The sequence below is a fragment of the Myotis yumanensis genome, unplaced genomic scaffold, assembly GCF_028538775.1.
Source record: "Myotis yumanensis isolate MYYU_CA2020_CCGP unplaced genomic scaffold, mMyoYum1.0.hap1 SCAF_21, whole genome shotgun sequence".
In the NCBI taxonomy this organism is placed as follows: domain Eukaryota; kingdom Metazoa; phylum Chordata; class Mammalia; order Chiroptera; family Vespertilionidae; genus Myotis; species Myotis yumanensis.
In genome coordinates this window covers 16,412,437-16,428,068 of record NW_027223772.1, presented here as the reverse complement: position 1 = coordinate 16,428,068, position 15,632 = coordinate 16,412,437, and the positions used below count along the sequence as shown (strand labels likewise).

Here is a 15,632-nt window from a genome sequence, read left to right as displayed (position 1 = left end):
GCCCAGGAGGGCTGAGCAAGCCCAGAGGCGGAAGACCTCTTCTCCCCAGCATCTGAAGTCGGAGGGCACGGAGTTTTACCCCCACAGATACAGCTGCTCAAGGACCTCATGTGACTTTTGGAGGAGAGCCATCAACTCAGGCTCCATGTCACTCCACATGTCCCCGCAAAGTTTCACAAATGACCAGTGTTGGGGTGGACAGAGCCACAGTCATGGAGTCTATGAACAACACGTGGACGAACACGAACAGTAGGATGGCGGTGCCGAGTGTGGCCAGGAAACTGCTCCATACCGGGAGCGGCGCGGCACGCAAGGCGAGACCTGCAGCACCTCAGCTTGCTCAGGAGAAGTGATGGCACCTGGGCCGGGTCAGGGTGGCTCACTAGTTGAGCACTGACCCATGAGCAAGAGGTCACAGGATCCATTCCCCATCAGGGCACACGTCTGGGTTGCGGGCTCGATCCCCAGGAGGGAGCGTGCAGGAGGCAGCCGATCAATGTTTCTCTCTCATCCATGTTTCTCTCTATCTAAAGTCAATGAAAACATAAAATTTAAAAAAAGTGACGGCACTTGAGAAAACGGACTGCATTGCTCCAGATGTTATTTTTAAAAGCCATGCTGTGTACCTTCTCTTAATCCATCCCTTTTGAGACAATTCTCCCAAACTCTAGATTTTTTTCATGCTGATGCCAACAGAAGCAGCAGACGGCCCAGGTCTGAGGCCCAGCCTGGGGCGCAGGGCAGGACAAGTTGTCCGGGGCCCAGCTGGCAGGGCAGCCAGAAAGGCCACCTCAGACAGAATGCCAGCCTGACCACAGGTTCCAGATAAGTCCCCCGATGGAAAGAAATCTATCTTCTAATTCAAACATAGAGTTCCTCAAGTCCTTATAAGAATTAAACACACAAGCTGACTTTGAGGTCTCCCTTTTCCAGGTTTGGGAAGGCGGATGCCAGCCAGGCCTCAGAGGCACCCAGGCCTGTCCTCACCCCAGACCCAGGTCGGGGCTGATTAGAGCCCAGGCACCTGGGTCAGGGAGCCCACACCCTGGGGGTGAGGCTGCACCTGGGATGCTCTTGGAAGGCCCACCCTGTGTGTCCGCCCGGCTGGGAGCAGAGCAGGATGCACTGCTCAGCCTGGCATGGCGGGCTCCACTGTGGGAGAGCCACAGCACAGAAGCACCTCTTACCTTAAATATCTTCAAGTTGTTCTGTGCCTCCTGCAACAAGCTTTTCAAGGCAAAGTACATTCTCTGCTTATTTCTAAAACGGAAAGGATGATGCGCAGGGTCAGCAGCGGGCCTTGCAGTCCCTGCCTGTGGCCAAGCTGTGGCTGGGGCACCTGGTGCACAGGCTGTGGGTCTCCACTCTCAGGGGAGGAGCACCTTGTCTCCACCCGCCTGGCAAAGCACCCCCGTGACCCCTCACAGGATACCCCCAACCCCTCACAGGACACCCCCATGACTCCTCACAGAACACCCCCAACCACCCCACCTGCAGGGAAGATGGCACTAGGGACAAAGACAGTCTCTTACCCTGAGTAGAGATCGAGAGGACAGTATTTACTGATCTGCTTCCACTTCCCAGTTGCCACCTGTGAAGAAACCACACGTGTCCATGATGGGACTGAGAGCAGCACTGAGGTGACTTTAGCACAAGCTCAAGTGGCTGAGATGATAAGAGTCCCAGCAGGTATCACCACCTCGGGGACACACCCTCACTAGCTGGGGTGGGTGCTTGGCCCTCCTCTGAGGTTCCCATGTGGCTGCCGGCCCAGCCTCTACATGAGCAGGAAGCAGCAGCAAACGCCTTTTTAAAGTGACATGGCCAAATCTGGTAACCAGATAAATAAATCTTTAAAATTATAATATCCAGGTGTGGTTCATAGCAATTTCATGTTGTCAATGAGAAGAAAAATTGGCACAACCTTTTAAAAGGCCACTTGCTGGTTTCCATCAAAATTTAAAAGGTGGGCCCGGCTGGTGCAGCTCAGTGATTGAGTGTCCACCCATGAACCAAGAGGTCACCAGATCGATTCCCAGTCAGGGCGCATGCCCGGGTTTTGGGCTTGATTCTCAGGAGGGAGTGTGTAGGAGGCAGCCAATCAATGATTCTCTCTCATCATTGATGTTTCTATCTCTCTCCTCCTTGTCCCTTCCTTTCTCTAAAATCAATAAAAACATATTTTAAAAAAATTAAAAATTATCCTGACTTGGCAAATCTACAAGGAATCACAGGTTCAAGGATGTTCACTGCTATATCAATAAGAGCAAGACCTAGAAACAACTAAGTAAATCATAGTACACTAGAGGCCCGGTGCACAAAAATTTGTGCACTCGGGGGTGCGGGGGGTCCCTCAGCCCGGCTTGTGCCCTGTCGCAGTCTGGAACCCCTCGGGGGTGACCACCTGCTGGCTTAGGCCCGCTCCCTGGGGGAGCCCTCAGGGGATGTCCACTTGCCAGCGAGGAGTAGGCCTAAGCTGCAGTCAGACATCCTTAGTGCTGCTGAGGAGGCAGGAGAGGCTCCCACCACCACCGCTGTACTGGCAGCCGTCAGCCTGGCTTGTGGCTGAGGAGAGCTCCCCCTGTGGGAGCGCACTGACCACCAGGGGGCAGCTCCTGCATTGAGCATCTGCCCCCTGGTGGTCAGTGTGTGTCATAGTGTCATAGTGACCAGTCATTCCCAGTCATTCTGCTGTTAGGGTCAATTTGCATATTACCCTTTTATTATATAGGAGTGCCTGGCCATACTGGGTGAGGGGCCGAGGGCCGTTTGCAGGCTGCCACAGCCCCTTCAGTGTGGGGGTCCCCACTTGGGTGCCTGGCCATACTGAGTGAGGGGCTGAGGGCCGTTTGCAGGCTAGCCACAGCCCCTTCAGGGTGGGGGGTCCCCGCTGGGGTGCCTGGCCAGTCTGGGTGAGGGCCTGATGGCTGTTTGCAGGCTGGCCACAGCCCCTTCAGTGTGGGGGTCCCCACTGGGGTGCCTGGCCATACTGGATGAGGGGCTGAGGGCCGTTTGCAGGCTGGCCACAGCCCCTTCAGTGTGGGGGTCCCCACTGGGGTGCCTGGCCAGTCTGGGTGAGGGGCTGAGGGCCGTTTGCAGGCTGGCTAAGCCCCCCAGCGGGGACCCTCACCCCATGAGGGTGTGGCCAGCCTGGGTGAGGGGCTGATGGCTGTTTGCAGGCTGGCCACAACCCCCAGCCACCCAAGCTCCCAGTGGAGGCTGGCTGGAAGCAGGTATCTGGGATTTGTTTATCTTCTATAATTGAAACTTTATTGCCTTTAGTGGAGGCCACAGCTGGCTCAGGGCTGGCAGGAAGCTTGGCTTCCTCCATTGCCTGGGCAACCAAGCCTCCTGCTTGCTCCAACTCCATGGCTGCCGGGCGCCATCTTGGTTGGGTTAATTTGCATATAGTCTCTCTGATTGGCTGGTGGGCGTGGCTTAGGGCGTAACAAAGTTACAGTCAATTAGCATCTTTGTCTTTTATTAGTGTAGATGTGCTCTCATGGGCCAGGACATGACAGGACACATGTTCAGGGAAGGAATGAATAAATGATATGCAGCCACCAAAAGAAAGAGGTAGAACTAAAAATCACCAAAATTTATCCAAGGCAAAAAGCAACTTGCAGAACAAAGCATATGCTATCACTTACTTAATAAAAAAAAAAAAACAGCCCTAGCTGGTTTGGCTCAGTGGATAGAGCATCAGCCTGCGGACAGAAGGCTCCAGGGTTCAATTTTGGTCAAGGACACATGCCCAGGTTGCCAGATCGATCCCCAGTAGGGGGTGTGCAGGAGGCAGCTGATAGATGATTCTCTCTCATCATTGATGTTTCTATCTCTCTCTCCCTCTCCCTTCCTCTCTGAAATCAATAAAAATATATTTAAAAAGAGAGAGAATAAAAAGGATATATGTAGGGATTAAAAATGGCGGCGGATTAAGTGGAAGCTCACAGACATGCTCCCAGGACCAAACTGGAAATACTACTAAAATAGAGAAAAACTTCCTGAATAATCAACTGAAGACCAGCTGGAGAGAACCCTGATAACCAAGGACAGAAAGTGGAGACCACACAGAGACTGGCAGGAGGGGTGGAGGCGCGAAAGGGCTGGCTGGGCGCCCACAGACAGCAGCTGAAGGTCTGGAGAGAGATCTCAGCTGGGGGAGGGGTTGCCACTGAGAATTCTGGGGTCTAAACCCTAAGCTGGGCCCCCCAGCAGAGAGCACCAGAACTGAGAAAGGTGCTCACATAACATCTGATTGTGAAAAGCAGCAGGGTTGCTGTGGGCCAGGGAGAGACGGCTAGAAATGCAGGGACCCTCTTAAAGGGCCAGTGCACAAAATCCCATGTGCAGCCACTCACCTTGGGCTCTGGCAGAGGAAGAATAGAGTGGACTGGAGCTGAGCAGAAGTCAGGGTTGTGGGCTATGCGGCTAGACCTCAGAAGGTAGACACCCCAGTTTCCTGTACTAAGTCATTCCCTCATGCTGTGGAGGTCATCTTTCTCATACAGACATTTGCTATCCAGGTGTTTTGTGCCTGAGGGTTGGGAGGGGGAGACAGTTGGCCCACCCTATTGGAAAGCCCCTTGCTCCACCCTGTGGAGTTTCTGAGGCTCATTAAGAGACTGAGAATAACAATTAGCCTATAGGCAGAAGCAGTTGTCCCACCCTGTTGGAAAACCTTTCACCCAAACTGTGGACAATTGCCTGAGGCTACTCAAGACTGAATCCAATCAGTTTGCAGACAGAGGCGGTTCTCTAGAGGCTTTGAGTCTTTGAATGATCTAATTAGTCAAAACAGCAGTTTGGGTCTCCACCACAGACACCATCCCAGACTGCTCAGGAAAGCAAAAGCCAGCAGGACCCCAAGTGCCCGCAGGTGACACCAGCAGGACCAGCTCCGTGGGGAAAGAAGTACAGCTCAGAACAGGGTCAACCAAGGTGTGAGGCTCAAGGCAGACCCAGCCTCTGGGCTAAGGAGTCCCCGACCACTGGACAGGTGGCAGGAAGACATTGGGGTTGAAACTGGAAGCTAGTCAGAGAGGAGATCCCTCCCACAAACAGGACATCAACAATCGCCGAAACCGGTTTGGCTCGGTGGATAGAGCGTCGGCCTGCGGACTGAAGGGTCCCGGGTTCGATTCCGGTCAAGGGCATGTACTTGGGTTGCGGACACATCCCCAGTGGGAGATGTGCAGGAGGCAGCTGATCGATGTTTCTCTCTCATCGATGTTTCTAGCTCTCTATCTCTCTCCCTTCCTCTCTGTAAAAAATCAATAAAATATATTTAAAAAAACAAAAAAACAATCAAGTCCCAATTATAGGAGAGCCCAAACAATGCACATAAGGAGCATTCCTAGAGCATCCAGTTCAGTTGAACAAAGAGACTACACCACTGGACCCCTTAAGACAACTTCTATGTAAGCCCATCCCACAGACTGAGAGGCATAGCAGTTCTATCTAGTACATAGGAGCAAATATAAAGAGACAGCTAAAATGGGGAGACAAAGAAACAACCCCAAGTGAAAGAAAAGAAGGAATCGCCAGAAAAAAGAACTAAACAAGATGGAGGCAAGAAACCTATCAGAAATAGAGTTCAAAGCAAACTGGGAGGAGGGGGATGGGAGGGAGAATGGGAAATATCTGTAATACTATCAACAATATAAAATACATTTAAAAATGAAAAAAAAGGGATATGTGTTTCACATACTTATACAATATGCAAAGAAAAACCCTTAAGGCTGCACAACAAACAATCCTTAAGGATTATTTAAGTGAAAAAAAGCAATTAGCAGAACAATTGCACATGGCAAGACCCTCTATTTGCGTTAGAAATGAGTATACAGGCACATGTGAGCACAGATATGTATAAAGATGGCATCACCTCACTTCCACTGCATAATATTTATTTTTGTCGGCACAGGAAGAAGTCGGGAAGGATGTACAAACTGATAACATGAGTTACCTCTGAGAAAGCAGGTGACCTAATTCATACAATTCCATATTTTATCAGTTAAATGAGCAGGTATTAAGTCAGTAGAAACAGTAGAGTAAGAACCTCTGGAAATTCTCTCCCCCATATGAGCAATGAGAAAACTGCAAAACTGTCAGAATCAATTAAAATTTTTTTAACTCTGAAAATTAACCAAAGTCTTGCAACAATCTAGGGAGCATTTACTCAAGAAATACAGCCAAATCTAAGTAAGAACTGTGAGCTTTGTGGCACTTTAATGTCCTATTCCCACCCCCCCCCCCCACCCCCCACCCCCCACTCCCCCGTCTAGCTCCAAGGGAACCCTGGAAACCAACAGTCCTGGTGAAAACAGAAGCCTGGCAGCCTACAGAGGGCGGGACAGGGCCAGAGAATACGCATTCAATTACCTCACCAATCAATCTCTTGGTTTGCTGTGCTCACTGACCTGTCTCAGAGCTTACTAGGCACCAAAGGGGCATTGTTTCCCAGGGGCACTTATGAAAACAATTCAGAGGCAATTGTTTCAATCTCATAGCTGCCTGCAATGGGGAATAACAGTTGTGGCAAACAGGCTAAACCTGAAGCTAAACAGAAAAAGCTGAGGGGTGAGATGTGCACAGGGTGTAAAAACTCCAGCACATCTTGGGGCATCTAGATGGCCAGGCACAGGCTCTGCAAAGACCTGCAAAGGCCCTCACCTCCTGCCGATCAGAGGCTCTGAAAGTGAAAGCTAAGGCAAAGTTGCAACTCTCCTGCTTAGGGTTGAAAGCAGGCCTCAGCACACACACAGAGCCTCTTGCCAAAAACTGAGAATCTTACTGGTTCCAGGCATTTAAGAAAATCTTTCCAAACCATGAGCTGCCTGCTAAGCTAACTGAGCAGAGACTTCAGACAAGAAAAATGCAGACTTCTCAGAATCTATATATACCGAGTGGCCAGATTATTATGACCACCTGACGTTTATAGGCAAATTAGCTATAATTTCGCGCTGAAGTTGCTTAGAGGGCCAGATCATTATAAACGTCTAAATAGCAGAACATACCTAAGTATCGTTGCTAATCAAGTTCATCCTATCATGTTGATGGCGTATCCCAATGGAGATGGCTTCTTCCAACAAGACAATGTGCCATGCCACGGTGCTCGTATTGTGCAGGAGTGGTTTCAAGAACATGAAAGTCTCCCATGACGGAGACTTTACCTTGATTAGGTGGCCCCCACAATCACCAGATCTCAATCCAATTGAGCATTTGTGGGACGAAGTTAAAAGAGCCATCAGGCAGCTGGTTCCACAACCATCAAATTTCACAGAATTGTACAGTGCTATTCATCAGGCATGGTTTCAGATTCCTCGCATCACCTTTCAACATCTCGTGGAGTCAATGCCAAGAAGAATTGCCGCAGTATTGAAGATAAAAGGTGGCCCAACAAAGTACTGATGGGGTGATCATAATAATCTGACCGGTCATAATAATCTGGCCACTCAGTGTATATAAAAGCCTAAGCGACAGCTGGTTCGACCAGTCGACCAGTTGCTATGACGCGCACTGACCACCAGGGGGCAGACGCTCAATGCAGGAGCTGACCCCTGGTGGTCAGTGTGCTCCCACGGCGGGAGCGCCGCTCAGCTGACCGATGGATGCCAGACACAGGGCTCATGCTGGCTGCTGCGGCCCAGAGACTGCAGCAGACCAGCAGTGAGCCTACCGAGCGGCGGGGGTGGCAGGCGCAGCAGGGCTGGGATGAGCAGGAGTGGCAGGCAGGAGCGGCAGGCAGCGTTGGACTGCTGGTTTCAGACCGATTCCCATAGGCCATGCTGAGGGACCCTACTAGTACATGAATCCGTGCACCGGGCCTTTAGTTAGCATAGAAAAGTCACTGAAAAAGCAATAACAATTACAACAAGCAGCAATAAGAAATCCTAGAGAGGTTGTAGAATTTGATTTCTAGAGTGGCTACATTATATTACTTAAAATGTCCATGGTCAGCAAATCATTACAAGATATACAAAGAAACAAGAAAGTATGATCCATACCTTCAGGGCATAAAGCAATCCATGGCTGTCCCTGAGGAAGCTCAGACATTGGACTGACTTATACGACTTTGAATCAGCTACCTTAACTGCGCTACAGCTAAAGTAAACAAGGAAAACAGTGTCTTATCTATTGGAGAATAACAACAGACACAGAATTTTAAAAAGGAACCAGACAGAAATTCTGTAGTTGAAAAGAACAAAAATGAACAAGTCAGTAGAGGGCTTAACAACAGATCTGAGTGGGGAAAGATAAATCTCAGAGATGCCACCTAGACCCGCATAAAAAACTGTCCAGTGACCATAACAAGAGACTGGATCTGTAATAAAAAACCTACCGACAAAGGAAACCTCAGGACCAGATGGCTTCCCTAGTGAATTCTACCACGTGTGTAACCCCAACACTCAAACTCTTCCAAAAAACGGAAGAGTGGAGAGAAGGAGACCCTTCCCAAACCACTTCCATGGAGCCAGTTACTACCCTGTACCAAACCCAGACAAGGACATCATTAAAAAATGAAAAACTATAGACCAATATTCCTTAAGAAAAAATCCTTGACCAAAACGGACAAATCAAATTCAGCAGCATATTAAAGGGATTATCCTCCTACAATCATGTGGAATTTATCCAAGACATACAAGAGTGGTTCAACATATGAAAATCAATGTAATTCATTATGTTAACAGAAGAAAACACCTCATGATCATTTCAATATAGGACAAGTACTTGACAAAATTCACCATCCTTTCAAGCAGCACTCAAAATGAACATCTGTATCAAACTCACAGTGAACATTACACAGAATGTGGAAAAGTGAAAGTGTCCCCCCAAAGATAGGGTGTCCACTTTTGCTCCTCCTACACAATATTGTACTGCAAGTTCTAACCAGGACAATTAGGGAAGAAAAACAAAAAGCATCAGGTTGGAAAGAAAGAACCAGAACTATCTCTATTTGCAAGTGATCTGACCATGTATATAGAAAATCCTAAGAAACCATCAAAAAATGTTAGAGCAAATAAACAAGTTCATCAAGGGGTGACAGGATAAAAGGTCACTGCGCAGCACACCGCAGGCTCTCACTCTGGGTAGGCTTTCCTTCCCAGGGTCCCATCCTGAGTTCTGGGGTGCTCCGGAGCAGCTGAGCCTGTGGGGCCTCCCTGCCCTGGATGCAGCTCTGCAGGGCTCTCCATCACCTCCCTGAGGCGGCAGGTCTCCGCTGTTCTCATTCCCGGAGAACCACCTATGGCTCACTCCAGCTTTCCAATGAGTCTGCATACACTTCATGTCCTGTATTAAACTTTTCTACTTTGAATTGTTTCTATTTTCCACTGAACACTAAAAAATATACAACAGAAGGTTGTCAGGCCAGTGAGGATCAAGACTGAATTTTTTTTCTGACTGACTGGGTCTTAAGTGTAAATAAGCCAAACAGAAGAAAGTCCAACCTCTGCCTTGGCTTTGGGGGAGTTGGACCAGGATTTGCTCCAATGGAAGGGAACAGCAGAAAGGCTTCAGAAGAGGGAGTCAGAAACTGGCCGCACAGAGGGGTCACTAGCCTTGGCGTTCTATCTCCGCTCTTTCAGATGATGCCCCTGAGACCCAGCTTCACTCTACTCCCTGCCCTCCAGAACTTGGGCAGCTGCTACAGTCTAAGAAGAGCTGTGCACATCGCATCTGCCACCAGCTGTCCTGTTCACAGGGAAGAGGGGAAATGCCAGCTACGACAGTGCCCTGCACCAGCCAGGATGGGGGGCACAGGATGAACAGGTGGTGGATACCACTCTTGTCATTGTGCACAAAAGAAATAAGCCTCTTTTCCTTAAAAAATATCAATATGCAAAAACCAATTGCATTTCTCACCTCACATTCATTAAGATGGCTACTATCAAAAACAGAAAATAGTGCCCTAACCAGTTTGGCTCAGTGGATAGAGCATTGGCCTGCGGACTCAAGGGTCCCAGGTTCGATTCCGGTAAAAGGGCATGTACCTTGGTTGTGGGTACATACCTTGTAGGGAGTGTGCAGGAGGCAGCTGATCGATGTTTCTCTCTCATCGATGTTTCTAACTCTCTATCCCTCTCCCTTCCTCTCTGCAAAAAATCAATAAAATATATATTTTTTTTAAATAGTGAGTTTTGGTGAGGATGTGGGGAAACGTGCTGTGGTGGAATGTGAACTGGAACAGCTCTATGAACCACAGAGTGTGGTTCCTCACCATTAAAAACAGATTTACCATATGACCTAGCAATTCTTACTTCTGGGTATTTACTCACAAAACGGAAAGCAGGGTCTCCAAGAGCTATCTGTACACTCTTATTCATAGCAGCATCATTGACAACAGCCCAAGTTCAGTGGATTATTCAGCTTCAAAAGGAAGGGAACTCTGAGACATGCCACAGCACGGAGGAACCTGGAGGACGCTATGCTGAGTTAAAGTGAACCAGTCACAAAGACAAACACTGTCTCATTCCACACGTACGAGGTGCCAACAGCAGTCAAATTCATAGAGGTAAAAACTGCAATGGCGGTTCTAGGGGTGAGAAGAGCACATGTGGGGCTGTTTAATGGGTATAGTTTCAGTTTTGCAGGATGAATAAAGGTCTGGAGATGGCTGCACGACAATGTGGATATACTTAATGCTAGCAAACTATAATGGTTAAGATGGCAATATTACCCAAGTGATCCACAGATTCCTGCCATTTCTGTCAAAATTCCAAGTCATGTTTTGAAAAAATAAGAAATCCAATCCTCACATTCATACGTAATTGTAAAGGTCACCAAATAACCTAAACAATCTTGAAAAAGAACAAAGCTGGAGGATTAACACTTCCTCATTTCAAAACCTACTACAAAGCTACAGCAATCAAAGAATGGCACCGGCATAAGGACAGACATATAAACCAATAAAATAGACTAGAGAGCCAGAAATAATCTATCACATATATGGCCAAAAGATCTTCAATAAGGGTGCCAAGTCCATTCAATGGGAAAAGAAGAACAGTCTTTTCAACAAAGGGTGCTGGGATGACGTTGACATTGCACAAGAATGACGTTGGATCCTTACCTAACACCATATACAAAAATTAACTCTAAGTGCTCTTCCTCTGGGGAGCAGCCCCCCTCACTCCCTTCTCCCTCTTCTCTCCCCTCTCCTTCCCCCACAGGCAGGCATCTCCTAAACCTAAAGGACCCCACGAGGCTTGCAACCTGGGGAGCAATGGGCAGCAGCCCTCATCCCAGGCTCACCCCTGAACCTGCTCCCAAAGCCCACTTTTCTCTGCCTTCCCAGAGACCTAAGGCAGCCCAGCCTGGCTCTCCTGTTGCTGCTTCTATGCTAAGTCCTTTCTTTCTCCTTTTTAAAAAAATATATTTTTATTGATTTCAGAGAGGAAAGGGGAGAGAGAGCTAGAAACATCAATGATGAGAGAGAATCATTGACCATATGCTAAGCCCTTTCTTGTTTTACTGTCCTCAGCTTTAATAAATGCTCCCTCATAGTAAAAAAAAAAAAAAAAAAAAAAAAAAAAAAAATTAACACATAATGGATCAAAGACCTAATCATAAGAGCTAAAACTATAAAACTCTTAGAAGAAAATAGGAGAAAAGCTTCATGATCTTGGGTTAGGCAATGATTTTTTAGATATGATACCAAGAGCACAGGCAACAGAAGAAAAAGTAGACAAAATAGACTTTACCAAATTTTAAACTTTGTGCATCAAAGGATACTATCAACAGAGTAGCACTGGTCGTTTTGGCTCAGTGGCTAGAGCATCAGCCTGTGGACTGATGGGCCCAGGTTCGATTCTGGTCAAGGGCACATGCTCGGGTTGCAGGCTCGGTCCCCAATAGGGGGCGTGCAGGAGGCAGCCGATCAATGATTCTCTCTCATCATTGATGTTTCTACCTCTCCCTCTCCCTTCCTCTCTGAAATCAATAAAAACAATATTAAAAAGAAAAACGAGTAAAAGGCAATGACAGAAGAGGAAAAAATATTTGCAAATCACATCTATAATAATGAAAGCATAATATGCTAATTAGACCAGACAGCCGAACAACCTTCCAGACATCCTTCCAGATGTCCTTCTGGACGACCTTCCAGACAAAGCTGGGGCTGCGAGGGCTGAGCCCCTTGCATGAATTTTGTGCATCAGGACTCTAGTATAATACATAAAGAACATGTAAACTCCACAAGAGAAAAACCCAATTCAAAATGGGCAAAGAACTTGAATAGATATTTCTCCAAAGAAGATAGTCAAATGACACAATAAGCACATGAAAAGATGCTGACCATCACTGTTAGAAAAATGCAAATGAAAACTACAATGAGCTGCCACTGCACACTCACCACAAACAAGAACAATCAGGGCTGGCAAGGACGTGGAGAAATTAGAACACTCATACATTGCTGATGGGAATATCACATAGTGCAACGGCTGGGGAAAACAGTGTGGTGTTTTCTCAAAAAGTTAAACATAGAACTTCCCTAAGAACCGGTAATTCCACTCCAAGGAATCTACCCTGTGGAGAGCAGCTACAGCATTTGAACAGGTTCAAGCCTGAGACTAATGAGAGGGCACAATCCTGTTGTGGCAAAGCCACGTGCAAGCCCCCAACACAATTATAGCCAAAGACTATAGTTTGTAAGCTTGAACCTACGGTCTGCACCTGTGGTCCCACTGTGGCTGAGTGATGTGGGCTTGATAGAGTTCAGGTGCATGTAATCGAGTAGATTTGAAACCGCAAGAATGTTGTAAACATCTTGACTACGCCCTTACTTTGCCTTGTGGAATGTGGCTATAAAATAAAGATGCGGCTTGCAGGCCGCCGTGCTGTCGCTAGCTCTCCATCAGAGAGGACACTGTCCCACCCAGACCCAGCTTTTTTCTCTTATCTGTCTTTTCTCAATCCTTCACCGCCCCCTCTCAGGCTCACTGAACCTGTCTGTGCTGGCGCGGCACATATGGCGCCCAACGTGGGGCTGAGTATGGGGAACAGGGGCCTGAGTTCAGGCTCACCCATGGCCGTGCCGACTCGGCACACTACCCAAGGAAACTGAAAACAGGATTCAAAGAAACACATGTACATGCATATTCATAGCAACATTATTCACAATAACCAAAAGGTGGAAAGAAGTCACATGTTCATCAACAGATGAGTAGATGGACAAAATGTTCCCAGACAATGGAATATTAATCAGCCACAAGAGGAATGAAGTGCTGATACATGCTACTATATGGATGGACTCAATATAATTATACTAAGTGGAAAAAGACAGTTGCAAAAGGCACACATTGTATGACTGTCCAGAACAGGCAAATCCAGACACATAGGAGGTTGACAGGGGTTGGCAGGACAGGGGACTGACTGGACAGGGACTGCTCCTGGGGACAGAATTTCTTTTTGAAGTGATGAAAATGTTCTGGAATTAGGTAGTGGTGATGGTTGTACAACTTTGTGAATATACTAAAATATACTCAATCTATACACTTTAAAAGGGTGAATCTTAGGGCAAAAAATTTTATCTCAATTTAAAATGAACAACAAAAAGGTGAGGTAAATAATAAGCATCTACAATTTCTTCGACTCTTTTGAAAACTCTGGGTGGTCACTGCAGGCCAGCGCCCTCCTAGCGGCGCTGCAGGCGGGTGGGCTGGCCAGTGCTCACCTTGAGGTGCTGGTGCATGCAGTAGCGGCACACCTTGTGCTTCATCTCATGCGTCACAGCACTGGAGAAAGGAATAAACCCACATTTTGGCTGCAAAATAAATAAGAAAATCTGCTTAGGGAGAAATCGCATACCTTTAAGCCAGTGGTTCCCAACCTTCCTAATGCCGCGACCCTTTAACACAATTCCTCACGTTGTGGTGACCCCCAATTTCATTGTTACAAATTGAATATACTTAAAGCATAGTGATTAATCACAAAAACAATATGTAATTATATATGTGTTTTCCGATGGTCTTAGGCGACCCCTGTGAAAGGGTTGTTCGACCCCCAAAGGGGTCTCGACCCACAGGTTGAGAACCGTTGCTTTAAGCAGACATAGAACTACAAGGCAACTTTGGGAGCAGCAGCCGTGTTGGACAGAACTGTCCCCAAAGTTGCTTTTCTCTCTAGCCCCTGATGCTTCTCTTGTCGTATCATCTAAACATCTCTTTGCTGCTTGAGTCAGAACTCTCACTGGTCCTCAGTTGCTGGACTGAAAAGCACAACACAGAGTCGCTTTGTGTTTTCAAGACAAACGAGACTGGAAAGATGCTGGGAGTGCTCCCAGCTCCAAGAAGCAGGACCTCATTCCCTCTGACAAGAAGTCATGAACAGGAAGGACCCATCTGATGGTTGCTAGGCTCCCAAAACGTCTGGAACCCCGGGTGCCTTTTGAAACCCCTGGTTTCTGGGCACGTACAACATATAAGACCTGAATTTAGCACGTGGCCCTGGAGAGCTGCCATGTCTCTGTGAGGCCAAGACACTCACCCTCTGGAGAAGCAGGTCCACAGTCCCCACTGAGCACAGGGGTTGTGAGTGCTCAGGGTCAAGGGTGTGACCCGGAAATCACCACCAAAGAGGTTTGGGAAAAGGAGACAAACAATGGCTTGGGACATCCGGGAAGCTTCCTGAGGAAGACCTGAGCAGCCCCCTGGACACTGGGCAGCAGAATGAAGCCAGGGGCCTGGCCCTTATCCGGCAATCACTTCCTCCAATAGACATGCAACACCCCTTGTCCCCCAGCTCAGGACTCCTGGCCACGACAAACCAAGGGAGGTTTCACATGAGCAGGACAGAAGCAAAGGAACAGAGTGCCCTCCAGTCTGAAGGGCAGCCCTCAAGCTGACCTCCCGGAACACAGCATGTAGTGTCACCATAGGGCCCACAGGGCATGGCAGAGGGAGTGGTCAGGGGGGCCTAGCGAGCTGCACCTTCCAAAGCAAACGGGGAGGGTGGAATCCAAAGCACTTCTGCTGGTGGCTGTCGGCCAGGGCCTGTCCCACTGTCTCTCCTTCGAAACACCTGGAAACAGGCCTGAATCTGGGGGCCTGGGGAGCCATGTCCCTTGGGCTGGCCGGTGGGAGAAACCAGAGCAGGTGGCACCATGGAAGGAGCGGGAAGCAGACAGAGTCTCTAGGACAGCGCTTCTCAACCTGTGGGTCGCGACCCCTTTGGCGGTCGAACGACCCTTTCACAGGGGGTCGCCTAAGACCATCCCGCATATCAGATATTTACATGATGATTCATAACAGTAGCAACATTACAGTTATGAAGTAGCAACGAAAATAATTTTATGGTTGGGTCACAACATGAGGAACTGTATTTAAAGGGCCAGAAGGTTGAGAACCACTGCTCTAGGAGGTGCTGGGCCTGAGAAGGGCTGCGGGGCTGTGGAGACAGCAGGAGCTTCAGTGGGAAGGTGTGCTCTGGCAGGTGCCCTGGACTCACAACTTGAACCCACCTTTCCCTTCTCCCCACACCACTCCCCTTTACAAAACTTCACCTTGATCTCTACACACAGAATCGGCCGGTGCTCGGCAAAATGGTACGTCTGAAGTCTGGCTAAATTGGGAAGGCACAGAGCATAACCACTGAGAGTGTCCAGGTCCTTGTCACAGCGAGATTCTAGAAGACAGAGG

The 15,632-nt window shown here is 48.2% G+C and overlaps 1 protein-coding gene across 3 annotated transcripts in view; it reads right to left on the bottom strand.

Moving 5' to 3' along the window:
• IPPK (inositol-pentakisphosphate 2-kinase) overlaps window positions 1-15,632 on the bottom strand; it is a 67,046-nt gene that overhangs the window by 36,330 nt on the left and 15,084 nt on the right. For all 3 annotated transcript variants that reach the window (XM_070400953.1, XM_070400955.1, XM_070400954.1), the window contains exons 5-8: window positions 15,497-15,618; window positions 13,670-13,759; window positions 1,533-1,591; window positions 1,188-1,260 (exon numbers count right to left, since the gene is read on the bottom strand). In XM_070400953.1, coding sequence (XP_070257054.1) covers window positions 1,188-1,260; window positions 1,533-1,591; window positions 13,670-13,759; window positions 15,497-15,618 — 344 coding nt within the window. The remainder of the gene's footprint in view (window positions 1-1,187; window positions 1,261-1,532; window positions 1,592-13,669; window positions 13,760-15,496; window positions 15,619-15,632) is intronic.